The sequence below is a fragment of the Siniperca chuatsi genome, linkage group LG6 (genome assembly GCF_020085105.1).
Source record: "Siniperca chuatsi isolate FFG_IHB_CAS linkage group LG6, ASM2008510v1, whole genome shotgun sequence".
Taxonomy (NCBI): Eukaryota; Metazoa; Chordata; class Actinopteri; order Centrarchiformes; family Sinipercidae; genus Siniperca; species Siniperca chuatsi.
The window spans coordinates 18,685,708-18,706,606 of record NC_058047.1 but is presented as its reverse complement, the minus strand read 5'-3'; the positions used below and the strand labels follow the sequence as shown (position 1 = coordinate 18,706,606).

The 20,899-nt window shown below is 41.5% G+C and overlaps 1 protein-coding gene across 1 annotated transcript in view; it reads left to right on the top strand.

Moving 5' to 3' along the window:
- Positions 1-20,899, top strand: part of trabd2b (TraB domain containing 2B) — a 67,615-nt gene that overhangs the window by 35,808 nt on the left and 10,908 nt on the right. The window contains exons 3-4 of the mRNA XM_044198796.1: positions 3,975-4,121; positions 10,000-10,174. Of these exons, the coding sequence (XP_044054731.1) occupies positions 3,975-4,121; positions 10,000-10,174 (322 nt within the window). The remainder of the gene's footprint in view (positions 1-3,974; positions 4,122-9,999; positions 10,175-20,899) is intronic.

Here is a 20,899-nt window from a genome sequence, read left to right as displayed (position 1 = left end):
CTGTAGCCGGAGCCCAGGGGAGAAGCCGGCTCAGCCCAGAGGAACCCAGCAGTGCGTGTCCTGGGTCAGGGGTCTAGCTCTTCTCTTTCTCGGGCGATGAAACATAAGTGGCTCTCAGGGAGACGAGAGCGGTCGAGGGGAACGCACCACTCTGAAACTGTTTGTACTGTTTTTTTTATCAGGGGCTGATTAAATGACCAGAGATAAAGACACAGAAAGAGCTGAATTCCCATTCTGTCTGTATGGTCTGTATTCAGAGATACAAAGCTTTTAAGAATCAACAGATTGCTGATAAAATAATTGTGTCTTGTGGTAATTACCAAAAACACAGCACCATGTTTTCAGTGATTGATAGCTTCTATTTCATCTTTAGTGCTTTTTGAAAATTAAGACCACACTTCCCATTAACCAGAGAAAGAAGGAAATGTGTTTTCTGTCACTAAAATAATGAGTACAGCCTCATGGAGCCGCTAGCTGTAGACTCTTTCCTTAATCTTTGCTTTTTTACTTGTGAAATACTGGTATAATAGTTTTAAATTTGAGTGTTTCTAAAACTATTCAAATGTTCAACACTGTGCATTCATGCACCTGCCTGGTTATACCTAGTACCCATGCCAGGCCTGTACCCATACACTGTATATACCACCTAACCCAAATTCTCCACTGCGCAAATGGAGAAGAATCACCTCCATCTGTACAACATATGCTCCTCTCATAGAGAACAAGGCTTTATTTGTCTTATTACCATTCTTTCACACTTTCAACTCTCTCCGGCTTTTGTTCTCTGCTCTATGTCTTCCTCATGCTGTTACTTTCTTCTTTCTCTCTCAGTTTGCTGGATTGTGTCTCATTATTTTACCACAGCTTAGCGAGAAGAAGTGAGTAATGGATAGAGAAATTAAAAGGGTGGCTTGGGGAAGCAGTCTTGAAGCAGACGGGATTAATACGTGAAAGTGTTTTGTTCTTGATCTGTGTATTAACTGCTGTTGTTGATGTGGCCTTTTCATGAACGATTAATGAAGCACGCATGCTTTTACCGACTCCTACAGCTGTCAAGTAAAAAGTAATCCTGGGTATTATATTTTCACCTCTTTGCCAGAGTTCAGTGTTTGGCCTCCACAGTTTGACACTTCCTTCTGTTGTATCACAGCCCGAAGCCCTTTAGCTCTATCCATCACTCACATTCTCCGATTCAGATTTAAGGAGGTATAATAGGGGAGTGATGTAGTCGACAAGAGTGAGCCCTCTCAGTTCCAGCACCTTGTCATCGGCACCTACTCAAGCTTCAGACCCGTAAAACCTTCAAACAAGCTAACACTATTGCTAGCAAACAGCCAGGATTTTATGCACTTCAAGGTCAATTGCTGCAATGCACACACATGTTGATAAATGACATTTTCTGAAACATAAAAGATCTCTCTGATTTCTTTTTTTTAATGTTACTCCCACTCCTGCCCTACCCCTTTTTTCTTTCCAACGTTCGCTAATGAATTTTTGGAGGGCTGCTCTCAGATCGCAGGTTCCAAGTCCATCCGTGTGCTCTGCTCCTTCCAGCTTTGTTCTTATAAAGCTTTTATTTAATTACAATGGGAGTTTCTCACGCATGTATTAGATGAGACGAGGAAAAAAGAGAGAAGAGAGACCTGCAGTAGTAAACTATGTGGTGAACAGTGTCAATGTTAGTTTCTTTGAAAAGGTCTGGCTGTAAAAGAGCCAGTCTGTCAGAGTGAGTGGACCACTTCAGCATGAGAACACCCACTCAGTCAGTCAACACATGCATGCATGCACACACACATATTCATACGTATACGCATATACAAGCAAGCACACACACACACGCAGGGAATGTTTGCATTTTTCCTCTCTCCCCCTCTCTCCCCCGCTGCCTCTCCCGCAGTGATTGACGTGCTCTTTCATTCAGCCCAGCACAAACTCAGGCACCATGGTTACAGCTGCAGAGATGTTCTTTCCCCGGGAGACGAACAATATTGAAATAACAACTCCCTTAACAACACAACCAACCACATACCCCCCTCCCTTCTTACCATGCGTCCTCTACTGGACTCACCATCCTGTCTGGCGTGTCTGGCGCAGTTTGCCATGTTAGGGGAAACTACTGGAGCTGGCAGCATTACAAACAGCCTGGCAGGTGTGTGTGCTCTGCCAGCTCCCGCCCAGCTGTCTCTGCCCAGGGCCTGCTCTGGTGTTTCTCTTGGAAAAACTCAAGACATGGCAGAGAGCCCTGTGGGTCAAGGACTAGGGTCAGTGGCAACTTACTGGCACAGAATCAGCATCTGCAGAAGCAGAATTAGCTACTGTAGCTAGTTAGCCACCAGGCAGATATTAGCCTCTCAGGGCCTGGCATCACACCTCAACATGACCTTAAGTTTAGAGCATTAAAAGACTCTCACGTGAGATAGAAATAGAAACTGAAATTAAGTATAGTGTCTTTACTCAAACAGCAGGGGGGCTTCTGGGTTTGGGAAGTCTGAGATATGAGCTGAGAAAAGCACAAAAGTCATATTTTTTTCAGGACTGAATTGGTTTGATCGAGACCCACTCCTGGATTATGGACCTCTGGCAGGGCGACAGCACGGCGCTGAGCATAGCAGAAAATATGCTCGATGAAACATGTCGAAAAGAATAAATATGATCAGACTCAGTTCTTGGTTGTACAGTGGGAGGAAGGGCTTGGAATCCGGCGCTGGCAGAGAGATGAGAAGAGGATGGACACTTCTTCTGAAGTGAAAGAGCATGACAGACATGAAAGGGGGATGAAATTGTTATATATGCCATTAGCTCATCAGTTGTCTCTTTGCATTATGAATAAAGCGCACTAAAGCCAAAATAAGCCCACAAACTGGTTAGCAAACACAATGACCTCAGAGAGAGAGGGAAGGAGAGAGTCACAAGGTTGAGCCTAGAGCTTGGTTGCTATTATCCCAGCGTAAAGGTTACCTGGAGTTGAAACATGCACAATGTATGATATGGGCATTTATGATTGCGAAAACATAACTTAATTGTGTGAATTACGACTCAGACTTTTGACATCGGGCTCAATCAGTTGTGCAGCTGTATCGGCCTTAAGCTGCTCCACAAATCATCTGGGCCTGGATGCTGACGTTCTCCCTGCAGAATTTTCCGCAGCTCTAGTCAGGTTTCTTGGTAATTAGGATCATAGGATCAGTGTAGTGTGGTTTGAAGATATGATGAGCTGAGTACTTGTTCTAATCAAGTTAACTGAAACTGTCTTACTGGGTGCAATGTAGAACTGTGTGAAATCTGCTGTACACAGAGAAAAAAAAACTTCTCCTATAACACACCTCTGGTTCCTGTAAGAGAGATTAACAGTGATTGACAACTCTGTCCTAGTTGCCAGGCCAGTCAGAGGTGGCGTGGGATTGTAGAGGGCGGGAGCAGGGAGGTTAACCCCTGGTGTCTAGGACAGCTGTGGAGTTGTTGGGCTGGCTGGCGGCTGCACGCTATAAATTCTCTCTAAAGAGGGTTTACTTTTGATTTTAATGGGTGCTGTAAATTTACAGCACCCTGGCCTGGTGAAAGAGAAAGAGGGATTATTTTTAAAGGGTCTCTCTCGCTCTCTCTCCATCTCTCTCTCTTTTCAGCTCTCCCTTTCTTTCCCTGTTTTCTCCCTCCTTCAGAAGAAAGTCAGTGGAGTTTTGCCATGTCTTTTGTGGTCTGCTTTTACCTGCAGTCAGCCTGTATGGAAAGCGAATGAAAATATCCTGAAAGAAATGAAAACGCTGCAAAAGAAATTTCACCGACACCGACGAATAACGGCTTCATTGTATATTAAGGTCACATTATATTTTTAAAGAGGAACACTGGCCATGGTTGCGCAATTTCTCCCCCTTCATGGTAAATTCCTCTTGAGCGCAGAGCAGAGAAAACAGAGTTTGTGGATGCAGAAAGTAACGGCCCCCTTCCTGTCTTTCTGTCTTTTTCTCTCCCTACAGGTGCTATTTGCTTTGAACCAGACATTACTGCAGCATGAGGGTGTCCGAGCAGGCAGCCTGCAGGGCTCCTACACCACCGAAGACCTTATTACCCACTACAACTGTGGCGATCTCAGCTCCATCATCTTCAACCATGACACCTCACAGGTTGGTCTCCTCCTTTAGATTTTAGATTACCTAATTTGCAGAATTGTTTCCTTAAAGGATGGTTCATCCCAAAATAAAAATATAATCACTCCCTATTCACTTTTCTTTCAGCTAAGACAGTGTTAACTTTTGCAGCTACATGTCAGCCTTCTGCAGAACAACTGAAGTCAATTAAAACAGCCCATTTGAAAAAGGGCAACATAAAGGCCATAAAATGAGTATGAACTGCTTGCCCAGCATGATGCCATTTCAGCACTTGGCCAAAAAAATTCCAAATTTGTCATATTTTCTCCCATATTTTTCAACTTACAACAATAACAACAACAATCTGCTGGAAAGGTTGTACTATCTTTATGCTCTCAACAATCTGTTTCTTCGGATTATGTAAAGTCGTAACCAGAAGATGTGACATATCAAGTTACTTTTATGCCGGGATCAGACTCCACGATATCAGCCCATTAATAGCCTGACCACCATTTTGTGTCAGGAACGAAAGGAGTGAAGTGGCTTACAGGCAGACAGACCAGTAGGCAGACAGGCAACAAACAGGTAATAGGCAGGTAGGCAGATTCAGGTCCAAGTAATAGGTAATGGGTTACCGGCTGGCAGTAGTGGAAACAGGGAAGTGAGTCCAAAGAGGCTAAACAAATCTGACAGGCAGCATGCTAAGTGTAAAGTCCAAAATCCAGACACAGTCCAAGGGAGACAAAGAATCCATACCAACAAACTCACAGGAAGAAATGCCGGGAAGTGGGCACGGAAACAAGGTACAACGAAAAATGCACCTAACGGCGACACACACATGACAGGAACACACTCAAAGGACAAAACCTCATACTATAACAATACATCATCAATCATACACATCCATACATTTTTTGCAGGTGCTGGGTAACAATAATCTCCACAAAAAAATACATGCACACTGTTATCTTGTTACCAGTTCCTCTTAAATTCCACATGGACATGACAACGTTTCTGATATAGTATGATATTCACACAAAATACCAGCTACTACAGCTTTAGTCCAAAAACGGTATTCAAAAACCCAAATCTGTCAGTCCCTAGATTTGAATTGGTAACCCTCTCATACCCACTTCTCTGCCATTACGCTATCGTCACCTCAAACTTTTAGGCTTGCACATCAGTTCCACAAAACTGCACATTGCCATCTTAATCCCTCTCAACCTCAAGTTACTTGATAGTCTGACACTTTAATAGCTCTGGACTCTGGCTGTAAATACACCATCTGACCTCCCATAACTTTGTGTTTCCTAACATAGCCTCTGCTCTTTCAGTGATGGTCTCCTCATCAGTCTTCACACCCAGCTCTGCTAGCTGTCAAAAGGCCATTCAATATATTGCGCACACACATACACAGGCACCGTGTGCAGTAGCTCTCACTCCATCTCCACCCTCGAATGCAGTTTTACTCGAAAGCCCTCCTCATAAGTCAATTATGCTGTGTCAGCCTCCCTCACTGATCCTCAAGTCTCATTAAACCTAACACACCATGTAACCTCAACTCACCGCTGAACTGCAGATATTCCACATCATTTACACCAGAGACACACAAAGAAAAAGTATGCACAATTCACTATTCAGACTCTTCACATCTCACCATGCCTCTGTTGTTAAGCCTTGACAAAAGACACATATCTCCCTTTTTTCTTTTTTTCTCCCTCTGCCTCCCCATCTCTTTTTCTCTGCTGGCCATGTCATGTCACCTCCAGTCGTGGCTACAGTCCTCTCCTGCATGGGCGCTTTAAATCATACCAGTTCACCCCTGCTCCTCATGTCATAATAACATGTATTAACATTCCCCAGCACATGCTAGAGCAATCAGATGCCTGACTGTGGTGCCTGCCTCTGTAGTCTGGTGATCTTTAGCAGGTGTTTGTGTGTATGTGTGTGTGTGTGTGTGTGTGTGTGTGTGTGAATTTCCAGGACCATAAAAGAGCAGGTGCTTTTTGATAGATAGGACAAAATCCAGGGGCCTCCAGCACCCCTGATGCTCTCCCAGTTCAATCTTCATCATATTAGAAAGAAGTCGATGAGGGGCCCCAGAGCAGAGCACAGCAGAATGGTGCATGACAGGCTATTGCTTTTCAACAATCCATCCCATGGTCCCAAATCCATCACGGACATAATGTCAAAGATAGACAGAGAGAAAGAGACAGATAAGAAAGAAGAGGGGCATAAAAGAAATATGGGAAAAGGTAGACAGTTTAGATTTAAAAAATAACACTGACATTTGTTTGCCATTGAATAGTTCTTCATATGGTCTGCTCACTTTGAAAATTGCTGTAGATGTAACACCAAGATGAAAGTTGATATTATACAGTTGTCCATAACTGCTATCTTTAGCAGTTTAACCTAACCTAAATTTAACCTAAATACTTTATTATTCTGATGTCTGCATAGAAATTGATTATGTTTCCCTCAATTATTTGTTCCGTGCCACAATATCATGAGGTGAAAATTTGGTGCTTTTATGGTTTAATGCTGAGAGAGAAAAAAGGAAAGGACAGGAAAGGAAAGGAAAGGGGAAATGAAAGGACAAGAAGAGAAAGAAAAAGAAGGTAAAGGAAATGAAAATAAATGGAAAAGAAAATAAAGAAAAGGAAAGTATAAGAGAAGAAAAAAAGAGAAGAGAAGAGAAAAAAAGGACTTCAAAGAGCCAAATCCTAAATTAAGAATAGAAGAGAGTAAATTGCAGGCAGATTGACTGAGCAAGTGAGTGCAGAGCGATACCAGTAGTGAGGATGGGAGGAAATATCTCCCTGTCACTCCACATTTCCTGTGCAGGTTGGGATACAAAGCAGCTAATGGCCTTTGCTATGATAACTTATCTGCATTTACTGCTACACTCCCACCTTGACCCCTCTCCGACCGAACACTTTTTTTTCTCTTGTCATGAAACACTCACGCAATCCTCACTCATAAGAGCAATGATGAAGCACTCCTTCTCCACCTTTCCCTCTCTCTTTAACTTATGCCCCCGTATTCATCCAACTCTGCTTCATTTTACCCATGAAGCATGAACCCCTGTCAGTCCGGATGAACCTGGGTCATTCACCCTGAAAGAACACAGACAATATGAGGCTTCAGACTACAGATATCTCTGTGAATGCGGCTTTCTTTCTTTTTGGCTTTCTTTCCTCACTGAGTAACTATATGTAGAAGTAAGTAAGATAAGTGAATAATGTGGTTTATGTCATACAAACCATTTGGATTTGATCAGGTCTTGAAATTATCAACCACCAACCTGCCAAATGTGAGTAAAAATTAACTGTGGCAGGTAACATTATGTTACTAGCAAAGTCAGGGTTCTTTGTCTCTCAGGTTCACACTAAGCATATTTAGTTATGCATTATAGTTTATGGATACCATTGAAAAACATGCTATAGTTTAATTACATTTGGTTTGTGATAAAAAAGTTAAACTTAAAGTTTTGATTATGATCACAGAATTTAAATCTGCGTGCATGGTTTTATCTTTGTAGCCTAAATTGTGGAAGCTCGTCTTAAAAATAGAAAATGTCCAAAAATTCCACAAAACTTGGAGAACTATAAAGTAAAGTAAACAACAGGGCCATCCTGTAGCTGAAATGTGGGGCAATCTATACCTAACTATAATTCCAGACAAAATGTCACCTTTCTACACACTGGCATTAACTGACTGCACACACATTTAATGTGAATGTGTTTAAAAGAGTGCTCCACTGATGTAGCATCACACTTTTATAACATTGTTGGACTCACAATAGACAGTTTTTGAAATCAAAATTGATGCAGCAGAACCAGAGATATCGTATTTCTGGCACCTACATTACCCCAATGCAACTCAACTGCCGAAAATTTGGTTGGAGATTCGGGTGTGTTATGCTAGTAGCGGCTAATGTAGGCTCGAGTGGCTGGCCTCAAGCAGAGATCTGGTAAGCTCACTTCTTTCTAACTCTACACCCCCTCATATTTTTCACCCCGGTTCAACCCCAACCGACACTGACTCAAGTGACATCACTTGAGTCAATTTACCAGACTTCACGCAGCTCCCTCTGGAGCCACAAAAGGCTTTATACATGTGCAGTAGTACTTTACACATATGCAGTAGTACTCCTCAAGATCTGTAAACTGACTTTGATGTGTAAAATCAGTTCCCCTTTAATGCACACCACAAATGAAAGAAACAAAAATCTGATGTAGGTATGAATTACAACCATTATGTGAAACAGACCGTAGGAAGCGCAGTCGAGGGAGTGAGAGAAAATGTGTCAGATTTTGGATGGATACTGGAGAGCAGCACCTTGTTCACATGTGGTACAATAAATCCCCCCATGTATTCAGTATTCAGACAGCACACATTGACACACACACATACACACACACTGATTTAAACACCATTTACAGCTGTTCTACTGTAGTGTCAACTTGTAACTCAGTTTTAGACAGCGACTGTATGTTTGCATGTGTGTGTTCTTGTCACACTCACATACAACTCCAGATTAAACACATCTACATATGTGCACTCAAACACACATGGAGACACAAAAACATACTGCAACACAAAAACCCAAATTTTTCTTTCGCCAATCCCTCCATCATTTGATTCTTTCCAACTTCGGAATCAAGACTGAAGGCTGAGTAGCCTCAGGTGTACTCCTGGTTACACAAGAGAGACCAGTGAAGGAAGGTGACAGAAGTCAGGACAGAGACCCCACTGAAATATTAACATTAATATTAATTAATATTAATCCACTCTGAAACTCTTTGTAATATTGAGCTTTTACAGATCCCAAACCTGTGTTTGCCATGTTCTGATTTATTATGATTCAAGAAGTTAAACTAGTGAGAAAATAATAATATAAATATATACAGTATATACTGTATTACATTTTAAATACAATTATATTATAAAGACAAAGTGCAATAAAAATGCAATGGGCCAGTGTAAATCTGATCTCAGTGCTAGATAAAAGATCAAAGTCATTATATTTGAATATCAAAGGCCAAATTCCATGGTAAGAATTTCGCCACCATAATAGTACAAACGGTTCTAAGTTAAGAAGAGACACATTTATTACTGGCAGCAAATAGCATGCCAGGAAGAGGGAACAGACCAAACAGACATACTCTAGTGTATTGGGATTTCACCTATCGTATATTTAATATTTTGTTGCATATATATTAAGAGAAAGAGACAGAAAATGCCAAATACGGGTACAGAGACACCCTGACAGGAAGTGAAAGAACTAAAGAAAGTGAGACTGTGTGTGTTCAGGTGTGTCTGTGTGTTTCTGAGTTGGACAGCTAAGACCCCGATTCAAACCCCGGCTACCCCACTGCCGACCCCCGCTCATCCTCACAGATTAACAGCCTGTTGAATCCACTGATGCAGCCAAGAGTGGAACAGAGCCAGCGTGGTCTGTCTCTGCCTGTCTGGCTCTTAATAAATCACACAGCAATTAAACACACATTCACACGCTCACACTGGTGGATACTTGCACATGCACACAAACACTTGCCTTCGTGCAGTGCACACACTCAGGCACACACATATACAAACACATTAGTATACACAGTCACATGCAGAAATGTGCTACAACAGCCTGAACACACACTCGTGGTGTTGACACTTTTCTCTCCTCCCTCTCTCTCCCTCATTTATTGATGTTGTCTCATTTAAAATATGTATAGCAGAGCATTGCATCGGTCATTTTCTGTCAAGCTGTCACGCCACAAACGCTTCTAGTTGCCAGGTTTCACACTCACATGGGCACACGCATTTGCCAGGTTGTCAGCAACACCCCCATTCAGTCCTCGTCTTTCATCTGTCTCACCATAAAGGTTTTTAAATTCTAATTTTCTCTTTCTCTCAGCTGCCTCACTTCATCAACAGCTCCCTGCCAGCTCATGACCGCATGACGGCCCTGCAGATTGACAGCTACTTCCGCCAGGAGCTCATCTACAAACGCAACGAGCGAATGGCTCGGCGTGTGTCCGCCTTGCTGCAGAGAAATCCCAACCAGACATACTTTTTTGCTTTTGGTGCAGGTAAGGGAGTCTCAGATACTGTATGGGGGATGTTTAGGGTGAGGTATAGGTTCAGTTTCTCGCCCTCGGCCACTTCAAAAGGCCACCGCAGCTGACCTTTGCCCCGCTAGTTATGGGATTCCTCTCTAAACTGCCAAACAATATGAGAATCCATCATGGCAGCAACTCAAACCAGAATCTCTATTTTGCATTAAATGAGGTCTTTCCAAGTACATTCTGATTGGAGCTAAGAGTGCGTGTTTGCATGTAATTGTGAAGTGAAAGAGAGATCAGGTTTTCTTTGGTCTGGAACACTGATTCTGTCAGCACTAATGTGTGTTTATGGTGAACAATTTGCTCTCTTTCGTGTTTGAAAGCAAAGCTGGAGAAAAAGCAGGACAATAATAGTATACAATGGTTCCCAGATCTCTGGCATGAAAAACTGTGTGTCTGTCTATACATGTGTACACACACACACACACAGAAGTCTCAATTACAGCCAGCTCCCACCTCAGAAATAAAGAAACCATGAGCTGTTTGTTTCAATTAGAATTCCTGGCTAATGCTGCTAATGTTTCCTGAATGGTGTAGTGTGTCCTGAGGGAAGTGTGTGTGTGTGTGTGTGTAAACATACGCATACATGTTAAGTGTGTTTGCCCACAAAAGCAGGTGGTGGGCGGGTGTCTGTGCATCTGTTTACTGTATGACTGTGTGTCTGTGCTTGTGCATCTGAAAATGGGTGGTACCGCCTCTAGGGTGTGTGTGTGTGTGTGTGTGTGAGTGCATGCAAGTGTGTGTGCCACAGTGTATGATTAATGCTGAATGCCTGGGTCCTTCCAAATGCCTGTTTTTTGCTCTCTCTGCTCTTTGTGCTGTTTGGATAAGGCTGCTGTTGCACCATCCAGCTGCTATGCGCGTGTCCATGCACGTTTGTGTGTTTGTGTGTGTGTGTGTGTGTGTGTGTGTGTGTGTGCACGGACTTAACACTGTATGTTAGCATATGTGAATGAATTTGTGCAATAGTACTTAAATAAGTAATGTTCTCTGAAGTACGTAGATGAAGAAATACGTCCCTTTCCTGTTAAACACTGTGTTGAACAGAAAGAGTTGTTGTTCAGAAACTATGAAACAATGAATGTTGTGTGAACCTCAGAAAGCCAACGAACCCGGTCCAACTCCTTAGGCTAAAAAAAGCACTGAGGAGTTGGAGTGGAGAATAGCAAGGAAGTAAAAAAAAAAACTAAAAGAAATTAGCTGTGCTAAAAAAAAAACTAGCTTTCCTATTACAAGTTGTTAGAAATGTTGTATTGTTTTATACATGCACAGGGATGGATAGGTTATGATAACAGGTAATATGACTGACAGCTGGGAGACAATTTTTTTGGCTTTTGTCAAAAACATACTGAAAATAGAGAGTATTACTTTTAAGATTAAGGTTGAGGTGTTACACTATTGTTATATTGTGGTATATTTGCATATTTGCAGGATAGCATGTGTATGATTTGTAATACTAATAAGGCAACATTAAAGCTTTGATACAGAACTATACTGGTGTGTGAGAGCTCAGTTCAAACCAAATCAACAAGAGCAGGAAGTAAACATTAAATTGGACTTGTGAGTGGGAGTTACATGAATAAATGACGGAATCCTTTGGGATGAAGACAGTGACTCCCAAGTCTGAATGTACTACTGCTAATGCACTGATGTCTAAATTCCCTTGTTAGGTTGTTTTAATTGTGAATATGTTTTTCAGTTTAAATGTGTAGAAGGGCAGTGCTGAGAAAAAGGTTGGTGTTCAGCCAAGAAATCAACTGTGGGTAAATATGTGACAGCGTATGTGGCTGCGTCTCAAACTTTGTCAGCTTACATTAAGCAGACTACCAACATTTCCCAGCAAGCATTTTAACTTGGAATAGAGGGTGATATGATGATACGCAGCAGAGTTCAAAACCCATCTACAAACTGACATTTGTCATACCTCACTGCTACTTGTATTGTCTTGTAAATTTTTGGCATTTAGGAAATTGCAGTAGACAGGACTTAGTCACATGTGCATAATAAGACAGGCGCATTTTACCATTAAAATCTGTTCTAATGCAGCCTCATGTTTTCCAGCCCATCAGTAAGGCCAGTGTGTCCAACCTGGCCTGGATAGACTGAAGGTGAACATGTGTGTCGGGTCACCTACAGGCTGCAGTGTGTATGAGAGAACTGACAGCTAGTGTGAAGTGATAAGAACCATTACAGTTGTAGCCTGCTGGGTGCACACACACATGCACAGACACATGCATATACTTGGAGGCAGAGCAGATAGCGGTCAATGAGGGCCAGATTTACGTACATGAAAGAGCAGGGAAAACTTGTGCTGCACGTTCATTCAATTTTGCTCTCGCAATCTGCATGTAATTAGTGTCTGATTTACTACAGCAGAAGCTAATTACACTGCTAGTTACTGGTGCTGCCTTCTAGGTTCATTCAAGGAGAACTTTGAAGCTCAAGAAAGAAATGAAAAACTAGTAATAAAAAAAGAAATGCATATCAATTAACAACTATGTTAAGAGCATTTCAAAACATTTACTAAGATTGCTAAATAAAATACTGATCAAATCATAGTGATTTTTAGAGAGGTTTGTAAAACTACAGCAGTGGAAGTCATTAATCATACTTCTAAGGGACTAAAAAAGAAATGAATCGAAACGCAAACAACTCAAAAAAGAAAAGACAGCAATGCCATAGTCTAGTATCAGCACAATGAGCGTAAAGTTCAAGTTTTATGACCACACAATTAAAACTAACTAATTCTTTGCAGATCTGTTAGAATACAGGTTATTAAAACTAAATATTTTCCACCACAACATTTCCTTAATATACCAGCACAAATGTGTACCTACACTTATAATGACAGTAAATCCAGATGAACATCTGTCTACCACACTTATCATGTCTTCTACCAGTAGTTTACTTTGCTGATTAGACATAAGTTGTGTCTCAGATGACAAACTAGGCCTCCAAGGTGTTGTGTCTGCTGGCACACATCTCTAGATGCTGATTTACCAAAAATAAGACACAAATGGCTCAATAAATCAGCCTTAATAAAGTCTCTCCCATACTTTAATCACAAAGCTTCGTTTCTCTCATCTATTATTTCTGTCTTTAGGGCGCTGACTCATGTCTTTACGGTCCTGTAACTGTCCCTGCCGGTCCCAGTTTCCCTTTGGCCGTAACCAGCCATGAAATTTTATCATCCAATGATGCCAGGATGTATTAAGTGACTGCCTGGACTCCCAGAAAATCTGACTGTGCTCAAATTGCTCTTCAAGATTTAAAAAAAGTTGTGGAAGTGGTCAGACTTGCTTTGTGAAATGAGTTCTGCTTATAGTCTGATTACAATCTAACCGCAATGCATATTTTGAGTGATGAAGAGAAATAAAGAGGATGGGAGGTGTGAGGGTTAAGATTGTCCAGACATATTTTAAAATAAATACAGCTTGGGGAGATGTATAACAGCCATTTTCAGGCCAAATGTGGGCGTACAATAATGTGATCACATAAAATCCAATCTTTATGGTCAGATATCAAAAACCACATTAACATGACGTGTGTAACTGCAGGCAGTGGGCTCATAGTACATGGCTTCTTCTTGTGCATTATAAAATGTAATAGTCATAACATGGGACTCGTGATCATCCTGGCGCTGTTTGTTTAACAGGCCAACAAGCTCTCTGTTAGTATAATCCTCTGTTTGTGTATATTTATGTCTGTGTCAAGTGGCTGTTTTTGTGTTTATCAGGTTGCATTTCTGCCATATAAGAGATAAATATTAATGGCCCTTCTAGCTGCCTTTCCCTTGAACCCCTCAGTTCCAGCCTGAGCGCAGAAGGAAAACAGGACTGTCAGAAAAGAGCTGGGGCAACACTCAGGTCAAGGCCCTCTAGAGTTACCAATGTCGTAGTCCGATCCAGGAGTTTTTTCACAGGGTAATTAAACTATACAGCGTGAGTATAAAGTGGTTCAGGCAGGAAATACATCTCTGCTCAGCTCAGCACCTTACTTCCCAGCCTCCCCCTTTCCTCTCACTGTACACCTACACCTTCCTGTAGCACAAGTACTTTTATGTGCAAAATGTATGCTTTTGTACTTGCTAAAGCAGTTTCTTTCTCTTTTTCTCCGCTCTTTTGCCTCCATCCCGCACACATCTGCGTTCACACATGTGTTGTTACAGACATTCTTTATTTTCTTCGCTTTCACCAACAGGTTATTAATACAAATTACAGAGGTAAAAAAGCTCTAGCAGGCATAATTGAATTACCCCAGGCTGTATAAAAGAGACTGAGGAGCATGACTCTCTCACTAGAGCCTGCTGTTGGGCCAAGATTTTATGATATCGATGGTCCACAAAAGCAACTCAGTCAACTTGTTTCTCTGTTTCAGTCAGTAATTCATAATATATTTTGAATAGCTGAATTCTTATGCAGTGAGTTTACATTACCGTAAGCCTACAATACATCAGAAAAACTCTACTACTCAGTACATTTTATTGCCATTCAAATGACTACATGTTATGTTAAAGAGGTTGCTCGCAGTCATGAACCTTTTCACTTCACTCTGCAGCTCTAGGCAGCTATTAAGCCTCATTTACAGTAGCTCGTTAATTTGGTTTATAGTTTTAAGTCCCAAAAATGCATTATATGGTTCAGACTCACTGCTCTCATCCCTTTTTCGAGCAACAGCAGCAGCAGCAGTCTTTTCAGGAAAAAATAATGATAAACTGTACACTACCAGCCTAGCAACAAATGAAAGACAGACAAAGTTAGTGATTTGCTATTTAGCAGCTAAAGACATATAGTCATTGTTATCAGGGGTTAGCTAGTGTAAGCCAAACCAGAGCTAAAAGGAGACTGAATATTGGACTTTCATTGACATTCATTAGGTTACCAGACTCATGATGTCAAAAGAAAGAAAGTTTCTCTGTGTCTGCTGGACATGTAAGGCAACTATTTGGTAACACGTTAGCCATAACAACTTTATAAGGTGATAATATGTTAGGGCTGTGTGTCTGTCAGCTTGTTTAACATTGTGCAAAATAAGCCAATTCGCTTTCTTACTGAGAGTTAGATGATAAGATTGATACAACTCTCATAGCTGACGGTTAAATATGAAGCTACAGCTAGCAGCCAGTAAGCTAGCTTAGCGTAAAGAGTGGAAATGGGGGGGAGGGTGTCAAGCTATTTATTTTTGGCTTACACTGTGAATATTTCTCTAAAATTTCTATTCAGCTTTTCCATCTTCTTTCCCTCTGTCTCCTCACAGTCTCTCATCCTGTTCCTCTACACCACTGTGGTCACTGCTGTTCACTATTACTATCAGTATTATGTAATGGGGACCAATCATAGGCACCCACTGTAGCATGACGTTAGTGTTCTTTGTGAGGCCAAGTGAACGCATCACTGTTTCCCCTTGGACAGAATGACACAGCAACACCAGATGATAGCAGTAAAGGGAAAGCATGCTCGCAGACACGTCGTACACACATTGGACACTTGTTCTGTTGCTATCGTAAACAGATACAAGCCTCAATGCACTTTTTTCCATCACTCGCTCAGCAAAATATGCATTCTCAGTCACCCTCTGTTTCAATCACACGCAAACAATAAACATACGCTGTCATTTTTATACACAAGTACACACAAGTTTTTATTTGTGCTGAGGAGTGGAAGAGTGATGCGAGGGTAGGCAGTGTGTTATTGGAGCTCTGTGGTGTGCTTCAGCAGGTTTTTATTTGCCAGTTCTCTGGCTGCCGCTGCCCGGCCTTATTGAAAACATCCCATGGAATTTCCTGACGCTGCCGCGGCCTAGACACCACCTCACACACATACACGTGTGTCTGTGTATGCTTGCGACACAATGTCATATGATCTGCAGAGATATTTATCACCAAAAAGAGTCGTTACTGTCAAAAAATACACATGTAGTATTGTTTGTTTTGAAGTCTGAGCCACTTTGGATCTGTTTGCAGAAAGTTGATTTTTGTGCATATGTTCTACTGTACAGCCCTATAATAGCCCATTGTGCAGGCAGAGCGGGCCCATGTGTTTTGCAGCCGCTTGTGGTGTTGTGGTGTTGAAGTGATGACTGAGAGAGGGAGTCTGCTTGGCGTGCATGTCACTTTGTCTCCGTGGCTCTTCCTCTCTTAGTGCATATCTGCTTTTCGCAGCCCTTTTTCCTCGTCTGTCTGTCTTTCTGTTGCTACCAGCACTCCAGTTTGTCTTTAGCTCTAATTCCATCTTTCTACCTGGCTCTCTGTCCAGTTTATCTTAAGCTGCTATCCTTCTGGTCTGTCCTATCTGTCCTTCCCATCTTCTGCTCTCTCGACTTTATTACACTGACGCCATCCCTCACTGCTGTCTAGCTCTGTCTCTTCTGCTTCATGCTGTCTTCCTCTTTTCATAGTGCAGGAGTATTTTATGAAGTGACGGAGATACCATGTATGTGCGTCATGTGTTGTCTTCTGCTCGGCGGAGAAGACAGATAGAGAGGGAGAGATAGAGAGATATTATTAGTGCATTCCTACTGACAGTTTGGGCTTAGCACACATTTAAATTTATTTTTAACAGGAATGCAGTTTGGCCTAGAAGCCAGCATTGTTTGTTGCAGGGTGTGTCACTGCATAGTGTGTAGTGCTTTTGTCCAGTACAGGACTACTTCTGTCCTACCTCAGCGTCCACTAGGGTGAAGAGTACTACACCCTTCTCGCCTCACTCACTCTCACTCACACACACACTCACTCACACACACACACACAAACATGCTTGTCTTAGTAACAGTTTTGAAAGTACCGCTTATCTTCACAAACTCTTACTTGTCAGGTATTTAAATTAATTTATGGATTGTTGGTTTCATACACAAAAGAGAATGTTAAGTTTCACCCAAGTAACAGAAATGAAAACATACAAATGCACTTTTCTTGACTCTTAAAAAGTTCTTCCTTTGCACTATTTCACTATGTCTGCTTCTGCAGTATGTTTACAGTGCAAACAGCAGTGTACACTTTAAACTATATTAAATTTGCACTTACATTTACAGTTATTTGTGGTATACTTTTTAAAAACATTTTTAGCAGGTCCACTATCTTGGAATGACAAGACTATGTTTCATGCACAAGTATTTGAAATTGAATTGGAAAAAAAAAGCGAGGCCTAATATTATAGTTTCATTAAATGTCATGCAAAGACACATATTCACTTTTCTGTCTTTTGAATGCCTAATGCAAATACATACATCCAACCTGAATCACTTGGGTCATGAATATAATATAATGCATCATCCGAAACATACACATTGCGCTGAAACCAGAAAAAGATTTTAATGGTGATTTTTTTCAAAATAATTTGTTACTAGCCTAATTAAAGTGCCATTTAGTAGTGTTTTGACACAAATGATTTTACCCTATTCCTTTATGCTTTTGCTGGATACAATACATTTTCTCTCTAAGATAATCATGTGTCCTCTTAAAATGGTAGAGTTCTTCCCACAGGTAATTTACTCTCACTATTTGTAAAAAATATTTAGAAAAATTTCAAATAAGCCCAAATTGTTTCTTCCCCATATGAGCAAAGTTGACTTGAGATGTTAGCACACATACCTTTTAACTACTGTAGCAACCGAATTAGCTCTGTTGTGGTGCCCATGTAAGGTTATGTCGTCTCTAATGTTCAGGAATGTACTGTAACTTTGTGAGTTTGCGTGAAAACGTCTTATGGTAACTCTTAGCTACATTGGTTGGATTCCTAGCTCTAATTAAATCAGTACAGCTTATTAGCTTGTTCAGAGATTACACACTTCATTAGCAACTGAATCTAATAGCCTTTTTAAAGCCAGTAAGGTTAATGCTACATTTCATAAACACATGGATGTTTCGGTCTGGCTTGCTTTGATCTTTTGAGCATTAACATTGTAGACAGAAGTATACAAGAATACAAAGGTTCACTTCTTGGGACCTATAGTACTGCTGGTTTTCATACTTAGTAGTTAATTGCATTCACCTGGTGTCCCAGGTGTAAATCAGATCTTGATTAAATGATAAAAATGAAAACCAGCCAGCCTTTGGTCCTGAGAAACAACTGATGTGAAACATTGGTTTCTGCCTGCACAGACACGGACGCACAGACACAGACGCACACTCAAAAACAAACACTCACATTTACACACAAGCATGCACATACCGTAGGCAACATACACAATCACATACCTACACACTTACTTTTATCTCTGAGTTCATGCCTGCTGGGCAGCATGTCTGTATAATGTATGCCAGCAACACACGCACGTACCACATTGACATATGCACACAAATATGCACACATAAACAAGATGACATGCACATAAGCATTTGTATTTTGTAATGAAAGGAAATCTGTGATTATTTTCTACCTGCTCACATAAAAACCAACGTGCTTCCTTCTTAACTGCAACTTTAACTGAGGGGTGGAGGGGAGGAAATGAACCGACGGTGCAAGAATGAGATAAGAAAGATAAAGACCGCCATGAGACAGAGCTCCGTGAGGATGCCAAGGCTTCTTCCATCACATGTGTGTATGTGTGTGTGTGTGTGTCCAAAAGAAAGGAGTCTTTTTCCACTATTGACCAGCTGCTCCCTATACTCCTCTTGTCCCAGCAGGGAGAGATGGGAAAGACCACAGCTGACGGAAACAAAAACAAACAATGGGGGCAATTTTCACTACATTTTGTTAGCTCCGCTGTAGGCTCAGCTCAGCTCCCTTCCTCTCTCTATTTCTTTGTGCCTTTGTATTCCTCATCCAAGACTTTCTCTCTGCACCCATCTGTTTTTCCCTCACCTCACCCACTTTCTTCACTTTCTCTCTGCCCACCATTAGAGCTTTGCAGACTGCAGCGGCAAGCTCACACAGTCTAAATATTTAAACGTGGGGAATCACTTTAAAGCTTCTAACACTGAACCACTGAGCCCGCCCTCCAGACTTTCTGACATGGACCGGTGTCAGTCCCACCGCATGCAGCAGTCGGCTTCTGGATCTGATCCTCTCGACTCTCTTGATCTCCGTATTTGACCAGAAAGTCAACCAGAACTTGGACTTGACAGCCCCATCAACAGCTGTCGCTCGTAACACCTCAGTATGGAGCAAGGAGACAGACAGACATTGTGCCGCATGCATAGGAAGTGAAGTCATTATGGAGATGAGGAATGAGTGAGAGGTGTGGGAGGGTGAGGGGAAAGAGTCCAGATTATTCCCCTTCTACAAACCCAGGGCCAGGCTGAGACGTGGAATTTACCATGCTGCGTTTCTAGATTTACACATCAAGTGAAAGCGGTGCTCTGTTTTCAAGGCAATGGCTCATCTATTTCTGAAGTGCCGTGGGTAGTTGCTTCTCCAGCTCCACTCTGTTAATCCAAAGGCTGCTGTGTGATTTATAGAGGGATCCTGGTACTGTAAAACTGTAAATGGAAATGCACAGCAAGGCGCAGGGATGCAGGGCTTATTAAAATCTTTGCTGCATTACTCATATGTTGTTCAAGGAAAGAGTGGTAGTGCTATGCAGGATAAGTCAGAGAAAGACTTTCCCCACATACAGGTACACAAATACATATGTGCACCCACTGTTACAAGTAGACAACACACACTGATTAGCACATCAACTGACAAACTGACAAATTAAAAGAAAAATCTGAATAAATGAATGGAATTATAACAAATGTAGATGCTTTCATACATCACTGAACTATCGGATGAGCATGGAAATAATGATCCTTCACTAAGCCCCGACCCTTTTAGCTATAGTTCCTATGCCAGTCAAGCTTTTTGTTTTCTCATGGCACATATGCAGTTTACATTGATAATGGTGGCAGATTTACCACCCAAAATACACAATGGCCCTTGGATTTCACACAGAAGTCCACAAATGACAACTGTTGATAGCAAATTTTATTAGCTGTCGATCGGGCTGATTCGTTTTAAAACAAGAACCTTACCCCAGGTATTTTTTAACATATCTTGTAACCCCACAATGTAGTTAGTTCAAATAACGCTAGGTTACTATTGTAGCTAGTAAGCTATTTAGCTGGGCATGCTATCAATTGCAGCTTACGTTAGACCAGATAAACACTGTCCATTCCTTACACAAGGAATGTTGTGGTTTTAGTTTTGGAAAGGCGATAAACAGCACCCTCCAAACACTATATATGCCAGGTATCACTCTTATTAGATCCCCATGCATACTGTTTCGGCATGTGGAGAGTTCCAAAGCAGGCTTGCTGTAACAAGATACGGTTGCCAAGCCATGATTGAACAATCTCTGTTTGAGGGCAGGGTTTAGCAAACAGTCAATTAAACAACTTCGGGGGATTTCAGACTGACGTAGCAGGTAGCGTTCTTCACAAGCAAACATCAAAACACCAAATGAGGGAATATTTTACGAAGAATGGTGTTCATCACTCCAATAGAGTTTAGAGAGGGCGAGCAATGAAGCTGTTCTAGTGGTTCATGGTGGTCCAACACCTTACATATTAGTTTTTCCTTTAATTTGTCACCATTTTGACACCTACACACACATTCACAAACACATGGAGATGACAGGAATTTTTCCCATCATCTCAGCCTGAGTACACACTCATAGGGGAACATTTCCAAACAAACCTAAAGAGGAACACACCCTTGTCAACTGTAAAGTGGTGGGGTAGATTTTATTTTTCCTCTCTGTTCACAGAGGTTC